The 21,213-nt window shown below is 38.7% G+C and overlaps 1 protein-coding gene across 3 annotated transcripts in view; it reads left to right on the top strand.

The window, feature by feature from the left end:
• Positions 1–21,213, top strand: part of RSF1 (remodeling and spacing factor 1) — a 122,057-nt gene that overhangs the window by 55,264 nt on the left and 45,580 nt on the right. For 2 of the 3 annotated variants that reach the window (XM_038390771.2, XM_038390742.2), the window contains exons 3-9: positions 1,884–1,976; positions 3,194–3,399; positions 5,539–5,693; positions 9,074–10,833; positions 12,523–12,726; positions 18,551–18,655; positions 21,012–21,091. In XM_038390771.2, coding sequence (XP_038246699.1) covers positions 1,884–1,976; positions 3,194–3,399; positions 5,539–5,693; positions 9,074–10,833; positions 12,523–12,726; positions 18,551–18,655; positions 21,012–21,091 — 2,603 coding nt within the window. The remainder of the gene's footprint in view (positions 1–1,883; positions 1,977–3,193; positions 3,400–5,538; positions 5,694–9,073; positions 10,834–12,522; positions 12,727–18,550; positions 18,656–21,011; positions 21,092–21,213) is intronic. The other variant, XM_038390752.2, reaches the window with a different exon arrangement.

Below are 21,213 nucleotides of genomic sequence, written 5' to 3'. Positions count from 1 at the left end.
TTACAGACCTAAGAGTGGCTATCCTTCAACAAAAAAGCTTCAAAAACAGACTCCAATGAGAGACTGCTGAATTGGAATTAATTTGCAAACTGGATACAATTAACTTAGGCTTGAATAGAGACTGGGAATGGATGAGTCATTACACAAAGTAAAACTATTTCCCCATGTTATTTCTCCCCCCCACTGTTCCTCAGATGTTCTTGTTAACTGCTGGAAATAGCCTACCTTGCTTGTCACCATGAAAGGTTTTCTCCTCCTCCTCCCTCCCCCCCTGGCTGCTGGTGATGGCTCATCTTAAGTGATCACTCTCCTTACAGTGTGTATGATAAAACCCATTGTTTCATGTTCTCTGTGTGTGTATATAAATCTCCCCTCAGTATTTTCCACCAAATGCATCCGATGAAGTGAGCTGTAGCTTATGAAAGCTTATGCTCAAATAAATTTGTTAGTCTCTAAGGTGCCACAAGTACTCCTTTTCTTTTTCCGTCTATTTAACAATAACATCTTGATCAGGAAGATTGATAATTCCCTTAATGCTTTCAAGAGAACTTCTGTTGATTGCAGTTTGTTCGGCATGCAGCAGCACTTTGGGCCACTGATGTAAGCATCCATGGTACAACAGTTCCACTTTTAAAACAACTATCCTTAACATTGTAGTCTCTGGGTATATTTGAGACTACCTTGAACTTTGTTCTAGTGGATACTTGCACTAAGATACCCCACACCAATTAGGGATCCCACTATTGTATCTTAAATAAGTAAGCGGCCACTAGTGCCTTTGCTATTATGGGTCCTAGGATGTGAAACTTGCTCCCTCATGACAATTATTTTGACCCTCTCACTTAAAAAAAAATCTAAAACTTATTATCCCAACCCTGTTTTTCCACTGTTGATCCCATATATTCATTCTCCACCACCACCCACTTTCAGTGGTCCATTTAGTCAGTGTTAGTTGTTTATATTTTTAAAGAAGGTCTCTTTTATTATAATGTTTTCAGACACATTTTAAAAGGTTTGACGTATGTGCTCCAAGGACCTCAGCATTTTATATGTAATTACATCGTTTTACAACATCGAATGAATGGTAGTCTCACTTACTGTTTGTATTACAGTAGCAGTGCCTAGAGGCCGCAAATGGGATTCCCATTGTGTGTACGTCTACACTGCATTATAAAACCCACTGCAGCAAGTCTTAGAGCCTGGATCTGCAGATTCGGACTCATGCTATGGGGCTAAAAACAGCTAAAAGACATTGCTTCAGAACCCACGCTACAGTGCAAGCCACAATGTTTACACTGCTGTTTTTGGTCCTGTAGCATGAGCCCCACAAGCCGAGACTGTAGACCCAGGCTCTGAGACTTGCTGCCATGGGTTTTAAAACGCAGTGAGACATACCCTATTTAGTACTGTACAGATATGTATGAAGTCTCTGCTCCATAGTACGTGTAGTCTAAATAGACATGACAGACAAAGGGAGATGGGAAAAGAAATGGATGCACAGAGGTGAAATAACTTGTCCAAGGTCACATAGCAAGTCAACGACAGAGTTAGGAATAGAACCTGGGTCTCCTGACTCCCAGTCTAGTGCCCTAGCTGTAGATCATGCTGTCTCTTAAGAGTTGCTCAAAGCTACGAAAATGGAGGTGTTGATAGTCCAGATCCTGGTGATATGCTCTCTCAGAACTTAGTGGAGACATGCCCAGTGCTTGCCCTCCTACACCTGGCTTTATCTCTGATTTTTGTCTATGGCTTTTTTGCTTACAGAAGTTACGCTGTTTGTAGATAAAAGTAAACATTGGTATTGCAACAAAATACTCTTCCTCTAGAGTTTTCAAGTGACATTCATCCACTAATACTAGTTTAATATTTTGTTTATCTGACAGATATGCCAAGAGTTCAACAGTACTTGGGCGTGGGAGATGGAGAAGAAAGGATACCTGGAAACAAGTGTTGAATGCAAATTGGGAATTCTGAAGGTAATGTATTTACTATTTTTTTTAATGACCCTTTGAAAACTTATAAATTGCAGTAATTAAATGTATTAAATTTGGAGTTGATGTCAGAGCATATAACAAACAAATATTACCAATCATAGTTGCTGATGGGCTTGTTAATGGGGATAAGCCTCAACTAAATATGGTGTTTTCTATTTATGTTTTCATACTTTACTTGTTCGCACTGAAATATATTTGTAGTTACTGTTCTGCCCTTGGAGGATGTTTACCCATGCAGTATTCTTTTTTGTTATGTGCATGAGCTAGTAATGAAACAATTTTATCTTAAGTGCAATGGTGAGAAATGGGGCTCACCTTCAGCTTTTCAGATCATGAGAAAAGGCAGGAGTAATGAGCCTCGTGTGATGGCTTAAATTACATGGAGTTTTACTAGACTAATATACTAAATAAATAATATCCACTGTTTAGCTAGATCATTCACAAAAAAGAAACTTCCCATATACATTGCTTTCAGATCTATATAAAATACAGAGGTTAGAGTTTCAATGGCTACTTTTAAAAAAGGAAATAGAAACACCATGCTGTGCATGTATGCTTTGGTGGTGGCTTGATTTCATCTTGCTGTAGTAGCTGTTAGTGTTTACTATAGTAGAACCTCAGCCTTGCAAGCAGCAGTTATGAACTGACCAGTTAACCACACACCTCATTTGGAATTGAAAGTACACAATCAGACAGCAGCAGAGACAAAAAAGAAAGAAAGCAAACACAGTATAGTACTGTTAAATGTAAACTACAAAAAAACAAACAGACCTGGAAAGCAGCATTTTTCTTCTGCATAGTAAAGTTTCAAAGCTGTATTAAGACAATGTTCAATTGTAAACTTTTGAAAGAAAAACAATAACATTTTGTTCAGAGTTACAAACAACCTCCATTCCCGAGGTGTTTGTAACTCTGAGGTTCTATTGTACAGTAAGGATGCCTTCATTCTCCTCTGTTTAAAGTTTGCTGTTGAACAGGTTTAACACCATTTAAAATGGCCACTAACAAGAAATTTAAAACTAATCTTTGATTTACCAAAAGAGTATAATCTGGAGAGGCCTACACATTGTATCCCCCTTTCTCTAGTTAAGTCACAAAACCAATAAAGGTAGGTTTAAAAAGAGAACCCAAATAAATAAGGTTTTTTTGTAGTATCCTGGTGTTCTAAAAAAATCTTTCTACATTGCAATTTTTTTCAGTACCTCTGTGAGTGTCAGTTTGATGACAATCTAAAATTTAAGAATATCATTAATGAAGAGGATGCTGATGCTATGCGTCTCCAGCCAATTGGTCGAGACAAGGATGGTCTAATGTATTGGTACCAGCTGGATCAAGAACATAACGTGAGAATGTATGTAGAAGAACAGGATGACCAGGATGGGTCTTCTTGGAAATGCATTGTCAGGTAATTTTGTTCGGGTTGTTATTTTTTTTTTTTTCTTGTTTGTAACTGCAAATTTTAAATGTGATTATCTGTGACTATGAAGTTCAGATGTTGAATTCAATAAGTATCCTCTTTTCAGAGAGCAGTATTCCTGTCAATTTAATTCTCTGCCTTCAGACTTGCACAGTACATGCACAACTACAGTTTATGAAGAAAAGCAGCTTACTGGTTTATGGGATAATAGTCAATGCATATGTCATTTTATGGTTTATAAGAGAAACACCATCTAGAGTTTCAAGACCACAGTGGTTATAGGGCAGTAAGATCAGGAGGAGAATTGTGCCTGCTGGAGAATGGTCCCACTACGTGCTGACAATGAGCTATCAGGAACATGGAGGAAGACTGTGTTAATTCTCTAACCTCTCATGCTATCGGTCACAAATTAGTAATGGACAACATTATGCTCTCATTAGAATTGCAGGGTTGAGTTCTAAGCTCATACAATGCAAAATAATTCCTTAATCTAGTACAGGAAGTCAAACATAAAAACCTTCTGAAGTCGAACTCAGATCCTGGATGACTAATGATTGAGTTACAGTGTGCTAGTAACTGCTGAAATGCAGGGGCTCACTGCTCCTCTGAGTCTCAGTGAGCTTCAGCAGTTTAACCTGGTGACCTTTTCATGATCTTCTGGACTCAAATTCCTTTCATCATTCTTACTAAAATGAAAGAAAGTGTCTTTGTTAGAAAATGAAATATTTACATAGTACATGTACCTTGTGTACTGTGGCGCATTCTCCAAGGAAGAGTCTTTTAATTTTGAATTTATTTATTTAAAATTTTCAAATGATTGATTTTTAATATAGTCTTATGTAAAATCTTTATTTTAAAAAAAAATCTAGTCAATTCCAAATGTGTTTAAAGTTGGACTCTGATCAAAAGAGAATCAGCATTGAGTAAAATGGTAAACAAATATGGTGAAAGAGATCTCATAAATGCCAAATACTGTCTGTAATTTAAATGATGTGTATATATATAGCTATAGCTTTAGCAATTAGGGTTATTGAACAAAAAGTTTAAACTGCAAAGTCAATTCTCAGTGGGTTACATAACATGAGCAGTGTTACCACTAAGGAGATTTTAGTAGCTGCTGTGTGTGAATAAAGTAAACACAACAAACCAAATCAGCCAAAAGGTAAACTATGCTCGCCTTGCATTATGCCCCTGGGGACTGCCAGGTAAAAGACATGCCAAAAAGAAAAGTAGGATAGGCTTATGCTGAGGGAGCCCTGGCACCATGTATCTCATGCTGGTAAAACACAGCAATTGTCTCTGAGATCTGAAGTGGTTTTAAAATCACCAAACTCGCCATGCTAAACTTGCGCATGCTTCAAGGCTTTGGTTTTTTGTATGTGTAAAACCGAAATTCCTATCCAAAACAACTTGCTAGGTATTTACTTGAGAGCAGAAATATGAGAGCCCTGACTTCTAATCCTGTAGTGCAGCATTGCATCCGTTTAACCAGCTCTCAAAACAGGTTGTCTGTTACTGCTTTCTGCTTCCTTCTTAAATGTTTAAATTGGTAATTTTATTTTACTTGCTTGAGCATTAATTTCCCCCCCCCCATAATCTCTGCATCAGTATAGTAACTAATTTTAAATGTTCAAGTTCTTCTAGCCTTCTGTGTATTGTTTAGGGTGGGATTTTTTAAAGTACTTCAGTGCTTTTTGAAAATCCACTTTTAAATGATATGATTGCTCTTCTGTTTCATGAGTGCTGCACTACAAGGCCTTTCAGTGAGGGAATCTGATAATTGCTAAAGGAAAACAAATGGGCATTGATGATGATAGGTTAATAATTACAAAACTAATAAACAATATAAGCTCAGATCCAAAGCAGGATGTCTGGAGTTTATCGGTTGTTGAGTCCACTCAGAAGGGTCAGCAAGGTAGTTTTAGTATTACTATAGATAAAATGGCAAGTTGTTTAATCACAAAATGATGGTTATTCTGATTGTACAAAGCCGATCCGCTGGTCTTATAGTTTGTCATGCAACATTCATTTAAGCAGGTGGTGTTTTTTGTTTTAGATGGATGGCTTTGGGGAGAGCCAGTAAAAAGAGCTTTATCAGACAACTTGTTTCTTTCCTTTGTCATCCAGAAACCGAAATGAGCTAGCTGAGACGCTTGAGCTTTTGAAAGCACAAATCGATCCTGCACTGTTGAAAAAGAACAACCAGCAGGACAGCTCATCACGTGAAAGCCCTAGCATAGAAGATGAAGATAGCAAAAAGGAGGAAGAAATATCTCCACCAGGTTTTCTACCCTCTTTTTACCATTAGAATAGGCCTGGGTTTTTTTATTATTATTTTCTGAGCTAAAAATCTCTGATCCATGTATCTAGGATACATTTTAAACCTTTTCACACATCTTAAAATTCAAAATAATTTGGGTGTGTACTCAGTTTACTTTAAAAAAAACAAAAACAAAAAAAAACAAACAAACAAAAAAACAAACAAACAAAAAACCACCCAACAAATTACATCTACAACTTTCCATTCTTTTAAAAAAACATAACTTTGTTTTTGTGGTATTTTGTGTAACACCATTAACACATGACATTTGCTTTCCTATTCGTTATCTTTTTACATTTGTCATGCATTAGGTTTCAACCCAGCTTCGCGTTTCTAATGGACATGAAACTCCCAAATGTGTGGAGTGGCATAATTGATGTCAAACACCACACCCATAGTTGTGTTGACATTGTCTTTTAGCTTTGTATCTCAAAATATGGATTTTTCTTCACTTTAGTAAACTATTCTTTAAAATCAAGAGCAACACATCAGTTCAAGATAGTTTAAATTGTTGGATGTAAGTACAGTACTGTCAAGTAGCTTAATAATCCCAATGAAGACCTGTGATGAGCTTTGTCTGATAACAAGCCCTTAACTGTGCACATTTTATTTTTCTCACCAGTGAAGAAACATTACTTCATTCCTTACTGCTTTGTCACTGCATATTTCTGATATGTTGCCTGACTTATTTGATGTGTTGGTTTTTTATTAGGAATCAGTTAGTTAAATGCTTCTCCTTATAGTAAAAGACCTAATTTTTCAGATTCAAAGCAATTAAAGGCCTATCTCCCATGGGGAATCTGGTATTAAAAGTGGTTTGCATTTTTTTTGGGAATTTTCCACAACGTGGACAGGCTTTCAGGCTCACATTGTGCCCTCAGTTACACCCATGACAATAGTATTAAAAATAGTGGCTGTTATATGTGTAACTGTGGGCAGAATTTGCCCCAGAGTTCTGGCCTACAAGGGGAAATATTGCTATTTCATTGACATTCTATGCATGTTCTTCCAAAGAACTGGTGAAGGGAAGAAGCAATTAATACAATGATATTATATTGTGAGGTGCTGTAGAAACGGTTAAGAAATCTTATTGTACAATTAACTGTATCATTGCTAATATCAATAATTAATAGAGTGTGATCTGTATTGGCTGATACAAGTTTAATATATAGCTAAGATATTTTACAATGGCTAAAGTTGCAATTACATTGCAAATAAGAGATGATAAAATCTCCTGAATCATTGATACTAAGAGTTAATTTCAAGCATTTGTTCAGTAAAAACTGGTCAGACCAGTTTAAGCTACCTAAACTCAGGGCTATGCTTCGGCTCCAACTGATTGATTTAAAAGTCTATTTAGCTGAACCAGTTTTAAAAACTTTAAAACAGTTCTCCAGTATACACAAGCCCCAAGACAGCATGGTACACCAGTCCATCAAAGTTAGCTAATGTCACTATTCATGTTAGGCTAGCATCTGATATGTATTGCTTGTAGAATTTCTAGTGCTAGACAATGGGGTTGTGTCTATACCAGACAATGGAATTACAAACAGTTCAGCACTTAAAACCATTCCAATTGCACTGCCCTCTGATATCTATCGCACAATCTAAGCACTGCTTTCAGAAACAGTATGTTCTGGGAGATCTTGAAATAACACCCTACCCGAATGTACTGTTTGTTTGTCCACATCTACACCAGCACTAAATTATTCCATACTAAAACAGTTTAAACTGAATCAGTTCTTAAATCTGCTGAACATCTACTCAACTCAAATGATGTTTTGAGAACTTGTAAACAGCTAACGTCCTCTTTGTGAGTGGATGTGAATGCTTTGATGTAGGGAACTAAATCGGTTCTGAGAATGGAGAATTTGTCTCGCATAGACAAGGATTAGAATGGCTGCTGCCCTCTAATGCTAGAAGCTTGAGGGAGAGGCATAGCCGAGGGAGAGGCATAGCTAAAGGAAAAGGGTTGTAAAAGAACGAGGTCAGAGATAAGGGAAGAGGAAGCGGAAAAAGAGTAGACACAGAAAATGCATCCTCCTCTTATTTCAGGTAAGCACTGCCTTCAAGAAAGCCACTTGCAGCATTGAGAAGTTACAGGGGAAAGCAGAGTGTAAATCACCTAAGTAAGGAGGAAAATATGGGACTGGAACCTTTGAAATATTGTCCCTGGTTTTGCATTTGTGGGGAGTTGATTTCTCTCAGACTTCAGAAATGAACTAACTTGGTTTTATTTTTGTTTTTTCTTTCAACGTTCCGTGAGTTTCTCCTCACCATTTTATTTTCTCCTTCCATACAGTTTCCTGTTTGAATGTGAGTTAAGCTAGCTCTTGGATGCCCCCTCTTCATTTAGAACTAAACCAGCTTTCATCTGGAAAAGGGCTTGCGTTAGTGCAGGGAGAAAGGAATAACTTGGTGCTGGGGTTTACTGCATTTTGGAATAGGAGGAGCCTTTCAAGTGTTGGAAGATCACACTGCAGAATATGTAGTGCTATTACATCTCATTTTTTGTTGACTTACACTTTCCAGTAGGTATGTGATGTACCTCAACTTCTGTGCAAAGACCATACCATCTAATTCTGGGTAGATCTGCTCTCTGCAGTTTTCTGACGTACTTGTACTCTGCACTTAATTTGTATGTGTTGGTCCTATTGAAGTCAACGGGACTCTTGCGTGTGAAATGAATGCAGAATGTTATTTATTATTTGTATTGTGATAGCACATAGGAGACCCAGTCATGGACCGTGGCCCCACTAGAGTGCAACAAATCTGGGTGAATTTTGGTTCAGGACATAGTATTGCAGCTTCTCCTCTTCCCTCTGAAACAGAAAAAAATAAGTAAACCCTTCTGAAAATATCAGTGTGTATAAACAAGTGTGTGGTTTGGATGTGGACACATCACTTGAAATTCTAGTATAAGGAATTCTGTAAAATATTTTGTTATAATGAAATAATTCAAACTGTCAAGTCAGACTTTTTTTAAAAACTAGTGTTAACAGACCTCGTGCTTAGATTTTATGTACATATACTTTTAGAAAAACTGTACTAAAATTAATTAGGAAGCTAAAAGGTCAGCATAGAAAAGATAGATCTGGGGCTCTGCTGATATTTTCTATCAAGTTTAGAATTATCTCTGGTTTTTAGTTAAACTGAACTGCCGTTCTCTCCTATTCTTTAGCTAATATTTGTCAATCAGATGGCAAATGCCAGTGTTAGGCCAAACCCTTAATTTTGTTAGAGAGGACTAATTTTGATTGTTGTAGGATGCATCTTTAGCTTTATTTTTTTATCCTAGAATTCATCTGGTTATGTTATGTTGTTTTGTTTCTATTTTAACAGGAAATGAATTAAAAATAAAAGAAGAAAAGGAGACATTGGAGATACAGTCAAAGGAATTGGAAAGCCTTCCTCCACCTACAGTCCCAGCAGATGAAAACATGATGAAAATGGAGAAAGTGGAAGAAAAGGAAATTATAAAACTGCCAGTCATCATAAAGCTAGAGAAACCTTCAGAAAACAATGAGGAAAAGCAGATTACCAAAGAAGAAAGTGATTCCTTTAAAGAAAATGTCAAGCCTGTTAAAGCAGAAGTGAAGGAAAATAAAGTAGAACCAAAAGATTTAAAAGAAGTAAAAAGCAGCACAGATAAAATAACAGTTCATGAGCCTGAGAGATTAGAGTTTTGTGTCAATGTCAAAACCCCTCAAGAAGCTGTGGAAAAATCTGCAGAAGAAAGTGAGAAACTTAAAAATGACCAGCAGGCAAAGATACCACTGAAAAAGCGAGAGATCAAGCTGACAGATGACTATGACAGTCCAGTAAAGGGGTCGTTGTGTAAATGTGTTACTCCAACAAAGGATGTCTTGAAAGAGGAAGGAAAACCAGAGGAGGAGGGTTTTAGACGAGTCCCTACAATCACTGCTTTATGTCCTGATGGGAAATTGCTAGTAAATGGAGAGGTTAGCGGTGAAAAAGTCACCCAAAATGTCACCCAAAATAATAAGTCAGAACATTCCATTAGCACAAAGGAAGACAGCAGCAGCTCATCGAAGGAGAAAAATTGCATAAGTGGGGGAAAAATATCAGACTCTTTAAACTCTGTTAGCAAAATTGTGAGAACATGTGAAGATGAGAAAAATGTGCCTACAGACAAAGAGGTAGCTGCTATGGTCTCTGAGGTTTCTAATCAGAAAGTGCCTTTAAAGGAGGAATCTAGTTCTATAGAAAAAGAGTCCCTCGACAGTATGACTTCTGAGGTGGCAATGCAGGTTTCTTGTGGCAGTATCCTGTTTTCCAAGAGTCCTCAAGAGAAATTAGCTTTGAAAACTAGGAAAGACAGACGACCACCACTCAAAGAATGTTTAGAAAAGCTGGAAAAGTCCATGAAGACATCCACTCCTAAGGAGCCACCCAAGCTTGAGCTAACAGATGAAGAAGGTTTGAAAAGTAAAAATGAACTGGAGAAGAAATCTGACTCTCCAAAAGCAGCTGAAACACCTCCATCGTCTATTCCTCCTGTTCCTTCTGAGAAATCTGCTTCAGAAAAAGAGGGCTCAGATTCGAAAAACATACTTGCTGATGAAAGCAAAGTACAGGAAGGATCAGACTTAAAAAAACAAAAGGAGGAATTTGAAGCTGCCCAGACAGAACCAGATAAACAAGATAAAGCCCAAACCTCTAGTGTAGAGGAGTCTTCAGAGACTAAAAAGGAATCTGCAGTACAAAAAAGCAAATTTAAATATAAACTGGTTTCTGAAGAGAACATCTGTGTAACAGATAACAAGGAAATAACCTCTGAGAGGCAGAAGGAAGGGATCAAGTTAACCATCAGGATCTCCAGTAGAAAGAAAAAGCCTGATCCACCTCCGAAGACTCAGGACACTGAACAGAAGGAAGAGGAGGAAGTCAGTGTTGGGCGCACTTTAAGGAGGTCTCCAAGAATATCTAAACCTACTCCAAAAGTGGTGGAGACTCGAGATCAGAAACCTGACAAAAAACGAGGTGAAGAGGAAGAGGAGAAACTGACAATGCTGCAAAAGCAAGACCGAAGAGAGGATGTGAAAAAACAAGAGAAGGAGTCCAATTCTAAAGTGAGCAAGGTAACAGGAGGAGATGGTGGTTTTCGATCTAAGGAGGAGATGGTGGTTTTCGATCTAAGGAAAACACATTTGTGGAGGAATGTTGAGAAGCATGCCATTATGGTCAATTTATGCATGTTACTAGTCAAGTAACTTTGTTAGGGCAGTGACTGATCTGAAACTAGCCTCCAGGAGAGTGCCAAGATTGACTGTGTGATGTATATGTTGATGCTTGGTCAATTTGATGATGATGGCGGATAGATGGGAACAGGAAAAATGTTAGTGTAAAGTAGTAATGCTATATAGAATTTAACAGGAGTTTTGTTCTGGAGAGTGGCTGAATGACTTTTAGAGGGATTATGAGGGAATCTCTTACGTAGGTTTTATTTTGGGTTCAGAAAGTGTGTTTTGCATGAGAAGTTTGTCTTTCAGGCACAGTTTTAAAGTTTATAGAGTAGAAATGATAGAGAGCTTGCAGGTAGAAGACATGTACATCCTGCTATTAGCCCTGCTGTGACTCTTTTGTGTTCTCTTTGTTTAACCTGTATGTCTTCCTGAAAAGCCAATTAAAATAAATTTAAAAAACAGGAAGATAGAGAAATATTTTTCTTTTAAAAAGTGCCCTTGTTAAAAGAACAGTGTCAGCTTGAAATCTAGTTAATTTCAAAAATGAATAACTAGATTTTTTTCAGGTGCTATTCCCGTTCTGAATCTCCATACTAGCTTTTGTAATTCTACAAACACCTTTTCCTCTGTTTAAAAAAAGTTCTCTTCTGTTGCGGTGTGAATAACCTTCACAAACAAAATGAGAAATTGACCTTATAGGGGACAAAGTGAAACTGTTATATAGTAAATGCTGTCAAATGCCTTACGTAAACTGCAAAAGTACTGAGATTTTTTTCATCTTTCAGTTCTGGTAATAGGTGCTACAAGTAACTATGTTAAAATTGAAACAAGTATGGTCTTAAATGGACATAGCTTTTGAAAGACTTAGTGATCTAAATATGTGTAGTGAAATACAAAAATTAATATAATAGAGACTTTTGGGCCTGGTCTCCTTGTATAAAATACACACATGCACACAATCCTCTCAGACATCTTCCTCCTCCAACCCCACAGGCAGAGACAACACTTACTGGTGACAGCAATTTATCTATTACAATATGATGATTCTAAAAGTAAAATAAGTCACATTCTGTAATTTGTTTCTCAAAAAGGAAGCAATGTTAGAAATATATTCTCTTTGGATTGAGGAAAGTCAGCTTCAAAATAAGGTTTATTGTACTCTGGAGGGGAAAAGTTTACATGTTTAAAATTCTCATGTTCACTATGCAAAATTACCTTGTCAGAGTAGAAATTTTAGATTTTGATAGCTCAACAAAGGGGTGGAGTCACATTCTAAGGCTTTGTCCTCTCATCTTTTAAACCTCATCTGAAGCATTTTCTTTGCCTATACCCCTTAATTTCTTTTTTTCCTTTAGTTTTAATGAGTTCTGTAAGGATTTTTGGGCTCAATGAAAGATCTACTCATTGAAGCTGCTGTATCATGCTATGTTTTCCTCTAGCTATTCTGATTGAAATGAATCAGTTCATTTTAGAGAACATTTACTCAAACTTAAAAGCGATAGTCTTTTTAACTTAGAAAACCCACAGTGTAAATGACGAGGCAGTGTAAGTACCTTTTGCTGTGTTTTATCTTTGGAACACTAGGCCACACAGAGAAACAAAGTGCGGTGGACAGGTACTCGAACACGTGGCAGGTGGAAATATTCAAGTAATGAAGAGAGCGAGGAGTCTGAGACCGAAGAAAACTCTGAGGAGGAATCTGAGGGGGAAGAGGAAGAAGAGGAACCTGCACCTGCTGATGATGATGAACCATGCAAGAAGTGTGGCCTTCCCAATCACCCTGAGCTAGTATGTTCTTGATCCACAAAATAGTGTGATGGGGGAAAAAACTTCCATTAATTACCCTGAAAGTGATGGGTTTTTTAGACTAGTAATGTGTAAAACATAGCTATTTCTGCCATGAGAGAGCTTTCTTCTGAGAGATGTGTAATAGTATTTTACAATAAACAATCCCTCCCTGGGAAAAGCGATACGGCAGGTTTAATAGGTAGTAACAAAAGGGGACATGGATGAGGATGCAGTATGTCCACTATTCATCTTAATACAAACAGGCTTTTAATGCTGTGGGTATGCCTTGATGGCTTGAGGCTAAGATGAAATCTGCTTCCAGCATGGCCCCACTCACATTGCTTGTCCTGTCTGCTTTCCAGTCTGGATCTTGCTGACTGACATAATGGTGGCCTGAGGAGGAGGAGGAGGCAGGGTTCAGAATCCAGCTTGATCTCTTCAGCCTTCCCCAACATTTACTCTCTCTCCTTTCCTCCTACCAGTTCCGAGTCTCAAGCTGGGAAAAGGGAGGTTATATGAGTCAGATCATTATTCCTGGAGCAATTCCGCGCCAAAAAACTAAAAATTCTGCACACAATATTTTAAAATTCTGCATATGTTGTTTGTCAAAATAACACAATACAATCATGCCAGTTTCAATTATTTTGGTATTTTATTTCAAAATACCTGTCAACAAGTGTGTCTGTAACAATACAGATGACAAAAAAGATTCAGAAAATGTTTTTTGACAAATAGATTCCTTACTAGTCATATTAATACAGAACTTTGAGTAATTCATTTAAACTACAATACAGAAACATATTTCCCGCACCCCAGAGAAGTAGTGCAAAGGCTTGGGGGAGTCGGGGGTAATGGAGGAGCTGAAGGAGAGGGAAGTAATTGCTGGGGAAGGAGCCTGGGAGTGAACCTGGAGGGTTGTTGGGGGTGGGGGAGGAGTGTTATGGAGTTGGGGAGCCTTCCCCATGCAGACCCTAGCTGACCCCAGTCTCTCATTCAGTCAGACACAACTGTCCCTGTCCCCATGCAGAGGTGATGCATGGCGGGGGGGAGGGGCATGCATATCTCCTCTTCTCCCCCCCCCCCCCAGTGGGATTACTCAACCACATGGTGTGGCCAGCTCCCTCCCTGTAGAGCAGCTGAGCTGGCAAGCTGTGCCAGACAGTGAGAGGCAGAAGCAAGAGGAACAGATGGAATCTGTGGGGAGGAGCTGCTGCTTTAACTCTGCTGGGAAAAGCAGGAGGAATAGCTAGGACCTGCAGGGAGGGGTTGCTGTTTTCTGGGATGGAGGGATCCTGCTTTCCTGCAGGGTGGGCTACCTGGGGAGCGAGTGACTTGAGCTGTGCTTGGGTTGTGCTCCCCCACTATCAGCAGGTATGGGTCATCTCTGTCCCTGTGTGTCCCTGCACCCCCACTCAGCCACACCTCCTCACCATCCTCATGTATCCCTGTACCCCCATCTGGCCTTGCATCCCTAATCCCATTCAGCCCCTGCCCTAGTCTGTCCCCAGCCACTAGCCCTTCTGAACCCCACTCTGACACCATTCCAGGAGCACCATGTGCCCCACTCTGTCTGTCTCCCCCCCCACCCATATCCCGTGCCTCCTCCCTGGCCCCGAGAGCAGGGCATGGCACTGTGAGGAATGCAGCCTCTCTTCCACCCTATCAGCTGCAGACTGCTACAGCTGGTGAGCCATCTGCCCTCTGTTCTGGTGCCATAGCAGCCTCTGGTGGCAAAAGGCATAACTGCAGAGCCTCTCTGGCAGAAAGTATTTTCTGCAGAGGAAAAAAAAAAAAAACCTGCATGGGACATGAATTCTGTGCACGTGCAGTGACGCAGAATTTCCCCAGGAGTAGATCATTCTCTGGCCTCTTTATTGGGTAAGCTGTGTGATGTTTTTGATCCCTTTGACATCACAGGCAGAGAATTGGGACCATTTACTTGGAACCAAGAGGGAAAAGTGCAAGTTTGTTTCACTCCGTAGGATGTCTTATCTTTTATAGTGTATACTCTGTTATGTTTGTACATAGCACCATGAAGATCTGACCTGGTTGAGGCCTCTAGGTTACTAGAACATAACATAAGAACTTCCATAGTGGGTCAGAGCAAAGGTCCATCTAGCCCAGTATCCTGCCTTCCGACAGTGGCTAATGCCAGGTGCCCCAGAGGGAATGAACAGAACAGGTAATCATCAAGTGATCCATCCCTTGTCGCCCATTCCCAGCTTCTGGCAAACAGAGGCTAGGGATACTATCCCTGCCCATCCTGGCTAGTAACCATTGATGGACCTATCCTCCATCCTCCATGAATTTATCTAGTTCTTTTTTGAACCCTACTACTGTAATATAAATGAATAAATTACACACACGCTATTCTAAATGAACATTAAAGCTGCAAAATCAAGCCGCTCAGAAGTTAGGAAAAGGCAAAATTAAGGTTCCCATGCAATCTTAAATGAGCCCTTTTGTGCATATGCATTATGGGAGAGTCTTAATTACATGATCACATTATTTTTCTGCGGGCCCCTTGCCTCATTCAGTGTACAGGATGAATGGTGCTCAATTAATGAGCAGTTATTCAATATTTTGTTTTATCCTCCATTGTTCAATATGTAGCCATAGGCCTTATTTACTGCACCCTATTCAAACCCTGCTCAGAAAACAGAATTATTAATTTCCTCATGGACTTTCTGTGGCACTCAGACTACATTATATCTGTGTGTTTCACAAATGTTAATTTATTTTCAGAACACCTTGTTAGGAAAGGGGCTATTATTATCACCATTTTAGAGCTGGGGAGTTAAGGCATGGACAATTTAAGGTCAAAAGTGTCTACTAATTTTGGGTTTCCAATTTCAGACTTCAAGCACCTGATTTTTCAGAGTATGTAGCATTATGCGGTGCTTTGTGTTTAAAGCACAGCTCCCATTGACTTCAATTGTGTCTGTGAGTACTTGGCATGTCTGCAAATAAGAACCCAGGATCTCAAATTAGGCATGCAGAGGATGAGAAGCACACAGTTAATGGCCGCCTGTTAAAAGTTGGGTTGAAGTGGCTTGCAGAGCATCACAAAGGAACTCTATGGCAGAGGCAGGGATAGAAACCAGTTTTTAACAACAAACTTCTATAGCCTTAATCATGAAATCATCCTTTCTCTTCCTGTAGTCCCCTTCCTCATTCACTACACACCTTCCAACTTCTGCAAGAAATGAGGCAGGGATCCTGTGATAAATAAATATGTAACTAAAGACTTTATCATAAATACAAGAGTAGCAAATTAAAGTTTCCTCTAATGTAGCATTTTGGCATGTAATATTCACTTTAATTGCAGACTGAAGTCAGAACACTTTTTCTCCATGATAAACTGAATAAAAAGAAACTATCAGACTTCTCACCTGGTTCACTCTTGCTTTGTTTTTAAAAATCGGTTTGGATATTTATGAAGTAAGTGCACAATCAAGTAGTTTCAAAAAGAAAAGGAGTACTTGTGGCACCTTAGAGACTAACAAATTTATTAGAGCATCGGATGCATTTGGTGGAAAAAACAGAGGGGAGATTGATATACACACACAGAGAACATGAAACAGTGGGTTTATCATACACACTGTAAGGAGAGTGATCACTTAAGATAAGCCATCACCAGCAGCAGGGGGGGGAAAGGAGGAAAACCTTTCATGGTGACAAGCAAGGTAGGCTATTTCCAGCAGTTAACAAGAATATCTGAGGAACAGTGGGGGCTGGGGTGGGGGGGAGAAATAACATGGGGAAATAGTTTTACTTTGTGTAATGACTCATCCATTCCCAATTTCCCCATGTTATTTCTCCCCCCCACCCCACCCCCCACTGTTCCTCAGATATTCTTGTTAACTGCTGGAAATAGCCTACCTTGCTTGTCACCATGAAAGGTTTTCCTCCTTTCTCTCCTCCTCCTCCCCCTCCCCCCGCTGCTGGTGATGGCTTATCTTAAGTGATCACTCTCCTTACAGTGTGTATGATAAAACCCATTGTTTCATGTTCTCTGTGTGTGTATATCAATCTCCCCGCTGTTTTTTCCACCAAATGCATCCGATGAGTGAGCTGTAGCTCACGAAAGCTTATGCTCTAATAAATTTGTTAGTCTCTAAGGTGCCACAAGTACTCCTTTTATTTTTGCGAATACAGACTAACACGGCTGCTACTCTGAAACCAATCAAGTAGTTTGAAAACTACTTGCAGCCCACTATAAAAAAACAAGTGCTCGGAAATCATCCAGCTTGGTGCCATTTAACGTGCAATAAAGTCCAGGCCCATAAAGGTCCAGACCTAGAATTTAAACATTAAAAACATCTTTTATATGAAATTTTAAATAAGACAGTTATGGTGTATCCTGAATTTAAAACTCCAGGCAGTTTGGTGATGAAACATTGGGTTTTATATTCTGGATATGTCCTTTGGAATAATAAGGGTTGATTACTTTTTTCCCCTAAATAGGTCATGGGGCAACAATCTGTGTGTCTCTTAGAGGTCATTACTTTTTCGTTAACTCGAATGACATGGGGCTTACTGTGAATGTGCATTAAAGGAAAACTCCAGTGCAATATATGATCCTCTGATGGTTACTTGAATAATTCACCAAAAAACTAGGTCTTGCATATAACAAAGAATGAATTAAATAGGAAGCTACAATATGGGGTATCTGAGAATGCAGGGTAGGACTTAAGAGAAACAGAGAACCTATTTGGGTGGATAGGAAAGGAGAAGTAAGGGGTAAGATTTCAGAAAACCCACTGCTATGTTCAGCTTTGAAAGTCCTTGCTCTTCCATGTGGAAGCAGCAATCCTAGTCTCAATCTCCATCATCCGTCTAGAGTGCTTGCTGAGAAATATCATCATTTGCAGCTTCATCTGAGGCCATTCTCATTTGTGAAGGTAATGTGACAAGTGTTTCCTAAAAACTGTTCTAGAGATCCATTTTTCATAAGTATATGTTCATATACAGTAAATTAACTATTAAAGGATCATAACTTATCACTGGAGTTTTCCTTTATATTTTTTCAATATTATAAGATGCTGAATATTACAATATTTTAAATGGAATAGAATTCATAGGAAAAGTATAGCCTGAATATCAGGAAAGACTTCCTGACCTCAAGTTTCTTTAGAAGTGGCATTATCTGCTTAGTGAAGTGTTGAAAACCCCATTGCTTGAGATGCTTACCACTAAATTGAACAAAGGACTAGATAAAATGCTATAGAGAATAGTCTTCTATCTCTAATTTCTACCGTTCTGATTTAACAACATTTGCCACTCATCTTTAACATTTATATTTATCTGGCAAATCATAATGCTCACTCATGCCATTAATCCACAAAGTAAGCGTTCTTTTAGTTATGTGACAGACATGCCAGCATGGTTGAGACCACTTTAGTAGCTCCTTGAATGATTTTCAAACTCCAGTGGATGAGCATACAATTCACATCACCTTTGTCATCTCCTGTTTGATGGAAAAGAGGCATCTAGGGTTTATCCTGATAAATCAGTATGCATTTTAACATTGTGTGTTCACCTATGATTCTAAGCAATCCAGATAGGGTTTGTTTTTGTCTGTACACACAATAAATGATAAACAATCCAGAGTTAAGTCTGAACATCCTGGTACACCAACTGTTCCATGAAAAGACATGTTTCATCTTTCCATAAAACCCTACAAATGATTTTGGAGGTTCTGAAGTTTGCACAGATCAGAGTATTTATGCAGATGTTTCAACACTGCCTAGGAAATAGCTTTAGAACTTGTTACCTGCCAAGAGGTACAAAGTGATGCTAATCTGTTACTTTGTTTCCACAGATTCTCTTGTGTGACTCTTGTGACAGTGGATACCATACAGCCTGCCTTCGACCCCCATTGATGATAATCCCAGATGGAGAGTGGTTCTGTCCACCTTGCCAACATGTATGCTTTCTAGTTGACTAGTTTTCATCTCTTCTAGATGTTGTGGAGGATCATTGTTTGATTAACAAACTGTTTCTAGTATCCATCTTTCTCCATTAAAAAATAACCCCTCATTTGGGATGCATTGCCTCAGCCATCCCCCTGCTCTGTTATTAAACCGAGCTCTGACTGGAGATAACCTTTTCCTCATGCTTTTTTCTTTCTTTTTTTCATTATTACTAGATGGCAATTCTACTGCTTCACAGAATATTCTTTCCTACCTTTGCAAAGGTTGCATCAAGGAAACAGTAGAATTGGAAATATTCATTCTCTTAATTTTTCCTGTAAGAAAGACTGAATGTGGGAAGTGCGGCACTAGTCAAGGAAGCAGCATCTCTGGTTGAAACCCGCTTCCCTCCCCAGACCTATTTGCTCAGAACCTGGTTGGAACATGCAGCCAGTTGCCTGTAGCAAGCCAGCAGGAGCATGTTTGTGTTATGCCAGTCGGTCTTTGCTGAGAACAAGCGCTGTCATTGCCTAACGGCCGGCAAATTTGAGTGCTTCCTCTAATGAGGCTAGATGCTAGTATAAAAATATTTCAGTGCAAACATATGGCTGGTCTTCATGTGAAATAGAAGGTGCAAAAATAGTGAGTTCTCCAGGTAGGTGCTTGAAGTTTTAAAGGCCATAGTGTGACTAGTACTTCTCCTGCTGCAGTGATTGGGGAAAAATTAGGCACATTATAGAGGCAGCCTTGTGGATCTCATACCCCATCTTTGCTTCCAAAACAGCTATATCACTTGCATGTCACAAGGCAGGGCTGCTGCTGTGCAAAAGGAGATCCTGATCAGTGATGATGTATTGTGCATCAAAATTTGCCTGTTTCTGTGGTTTTAAGTATTTTTTTAATTTAAATAATTAATGGGTTGAGTGTGTAAGATTATTTTTCTTTACAAATGAAGTTAGAAGTGCTACTTGCACCTGATTATATATAAAGCACCTCCTCACCAAGGTGCTAAGAGCACTGTTGACTAATTCCTAGTAAGTACATAATAAGAAAAAAGAAAAAAAAAAACCAACCCCTAAAATTACAAAAAAGTCTAACGGAAAGTATATGGTGGGAGAGGAGGAATGGATGGGAAAGAACAAATCACATCTGCGAAAGAGAAGTTTTAAATGTGATCAAAGGGGAAAGGTTCTACAGTGATTGCAATAAAAACACTTTTGGGGAGAACTTTTGCACATGTAACAAGTGTAATGGGAAAAGGCAAATCTCATGTTGAGAGAGCAAAGCAAGTTCTTCTCATAGGGGCCACTTGTAACAAAGATCATCTCAGTTGCTGACCTAAGACATAACGTTAGAATCCCTACAAAGCAGGTGAATAATAGCCACCTACATGATGACTTGATTATTATGTAGATATTAGATGTGGGGATATATATTTGTCACACAACACTATTTTTTTTTTAAAAGCACCACAGTGGTAATCAATAAATGAAAACTGAGTGCTGTGTGTTTTCCAATGAAATAATGAAAGTTTACAATCTAAAAAGAGAAACAATAAATGAAGTGTGGGAAAGAGGACTAAAACGCACTGTATGTATGTATATAAATAAAATAAAATACAAACTACCTCCCAGTTACCTTTCTGCTAACTATACAGATTTTAAAATTAAAAAAAAGGGAATAATTTAGAAGTGTGTTTATTCTAAACACTCATCTTTAATATGACAGGTTTCAGAGTAGCAGCCGTGTTAGTCTGTATTCGCAAAAAGAAAAGGAGTACTTGTGGCACCTTGGAGACTAACAAATTTATTTGAGCATAAGCTTTCGTGAGCTACAGCTCACTTCATCGGATGCATCCGGATGCAATTCATGCATCCGATGAAGTGAGCTGTAGCTCACGAAAGCTTATGCTCAGATAAATTTGTTAGTCTCTAAGGTGCCACAAGTGCTCCATATCTTTAATATGTACACTGAGCGGTCTGCTTTCTGCAATAGATACCTCTCACCAGAAGGGTTTGTCTCTTTAGCAAAATTTATTGAAATTTATGCTAAAGTGTAACTTAAATTTAGAAGACTGAACCTTCACTGCATGCCCTGTTCTTGCTGGGTGGTTTTCCAACAGAAGTAATATTGTGTTGCTACACCACTAAAGTCTCTGGCAGAGGTTAAATTAACATAATCTTAGGCTATATACAGGGAAATTTAAAGAAAACTAGGAATTTAGTTTTAAGTATTCCACATGTAGACACTTATCCCTATTCCAGATATCACTAAGGCAAATGTGAAAACAGTGCATTAAGTGACTGAATAAACTGATTAATGAAGGTATTTGCTTACGCAAGAAACTGATACTGTGTATTATCCCTTCAGAAATTACTCTGTGAGAAGTTAGAAGAACAGTTGCAAGATCTGGATGTTGTCTTGAAAAAGAAGGAGCGGGCAGAGCGAAGGTACTGAAACCTAATTGGTTATGTTCACAAACAGCTCACAGTGAGTTGCTAGGCAAAGAGGTGGAAGTAATTGATCAAGCGTTAAATGGACCTGAATAAGTGTGTTAATGAGACCTTGAGCT

Source organism: Dermochelys coriacea, chromosome 1 (assembly GCF_009764565.3).
Source record: "Dermochelys coriacea isolate rDerCor1 chromosome 1, rDerCor1.pri.v4, whole genome shotgun sequence".
Classification (NCBI taxonomy): domain Eukaryota; kingdom Metazoa; phylum Chordata; order Testudines; family Dermochelyidae; genus Dermochelys; species Dermochelys coriacea.
The sequence above is the reverse complement of the archived record's forward strand: the minus strand, read 5'-3'. Positions and strand labels throughout refer to the sequence as shown.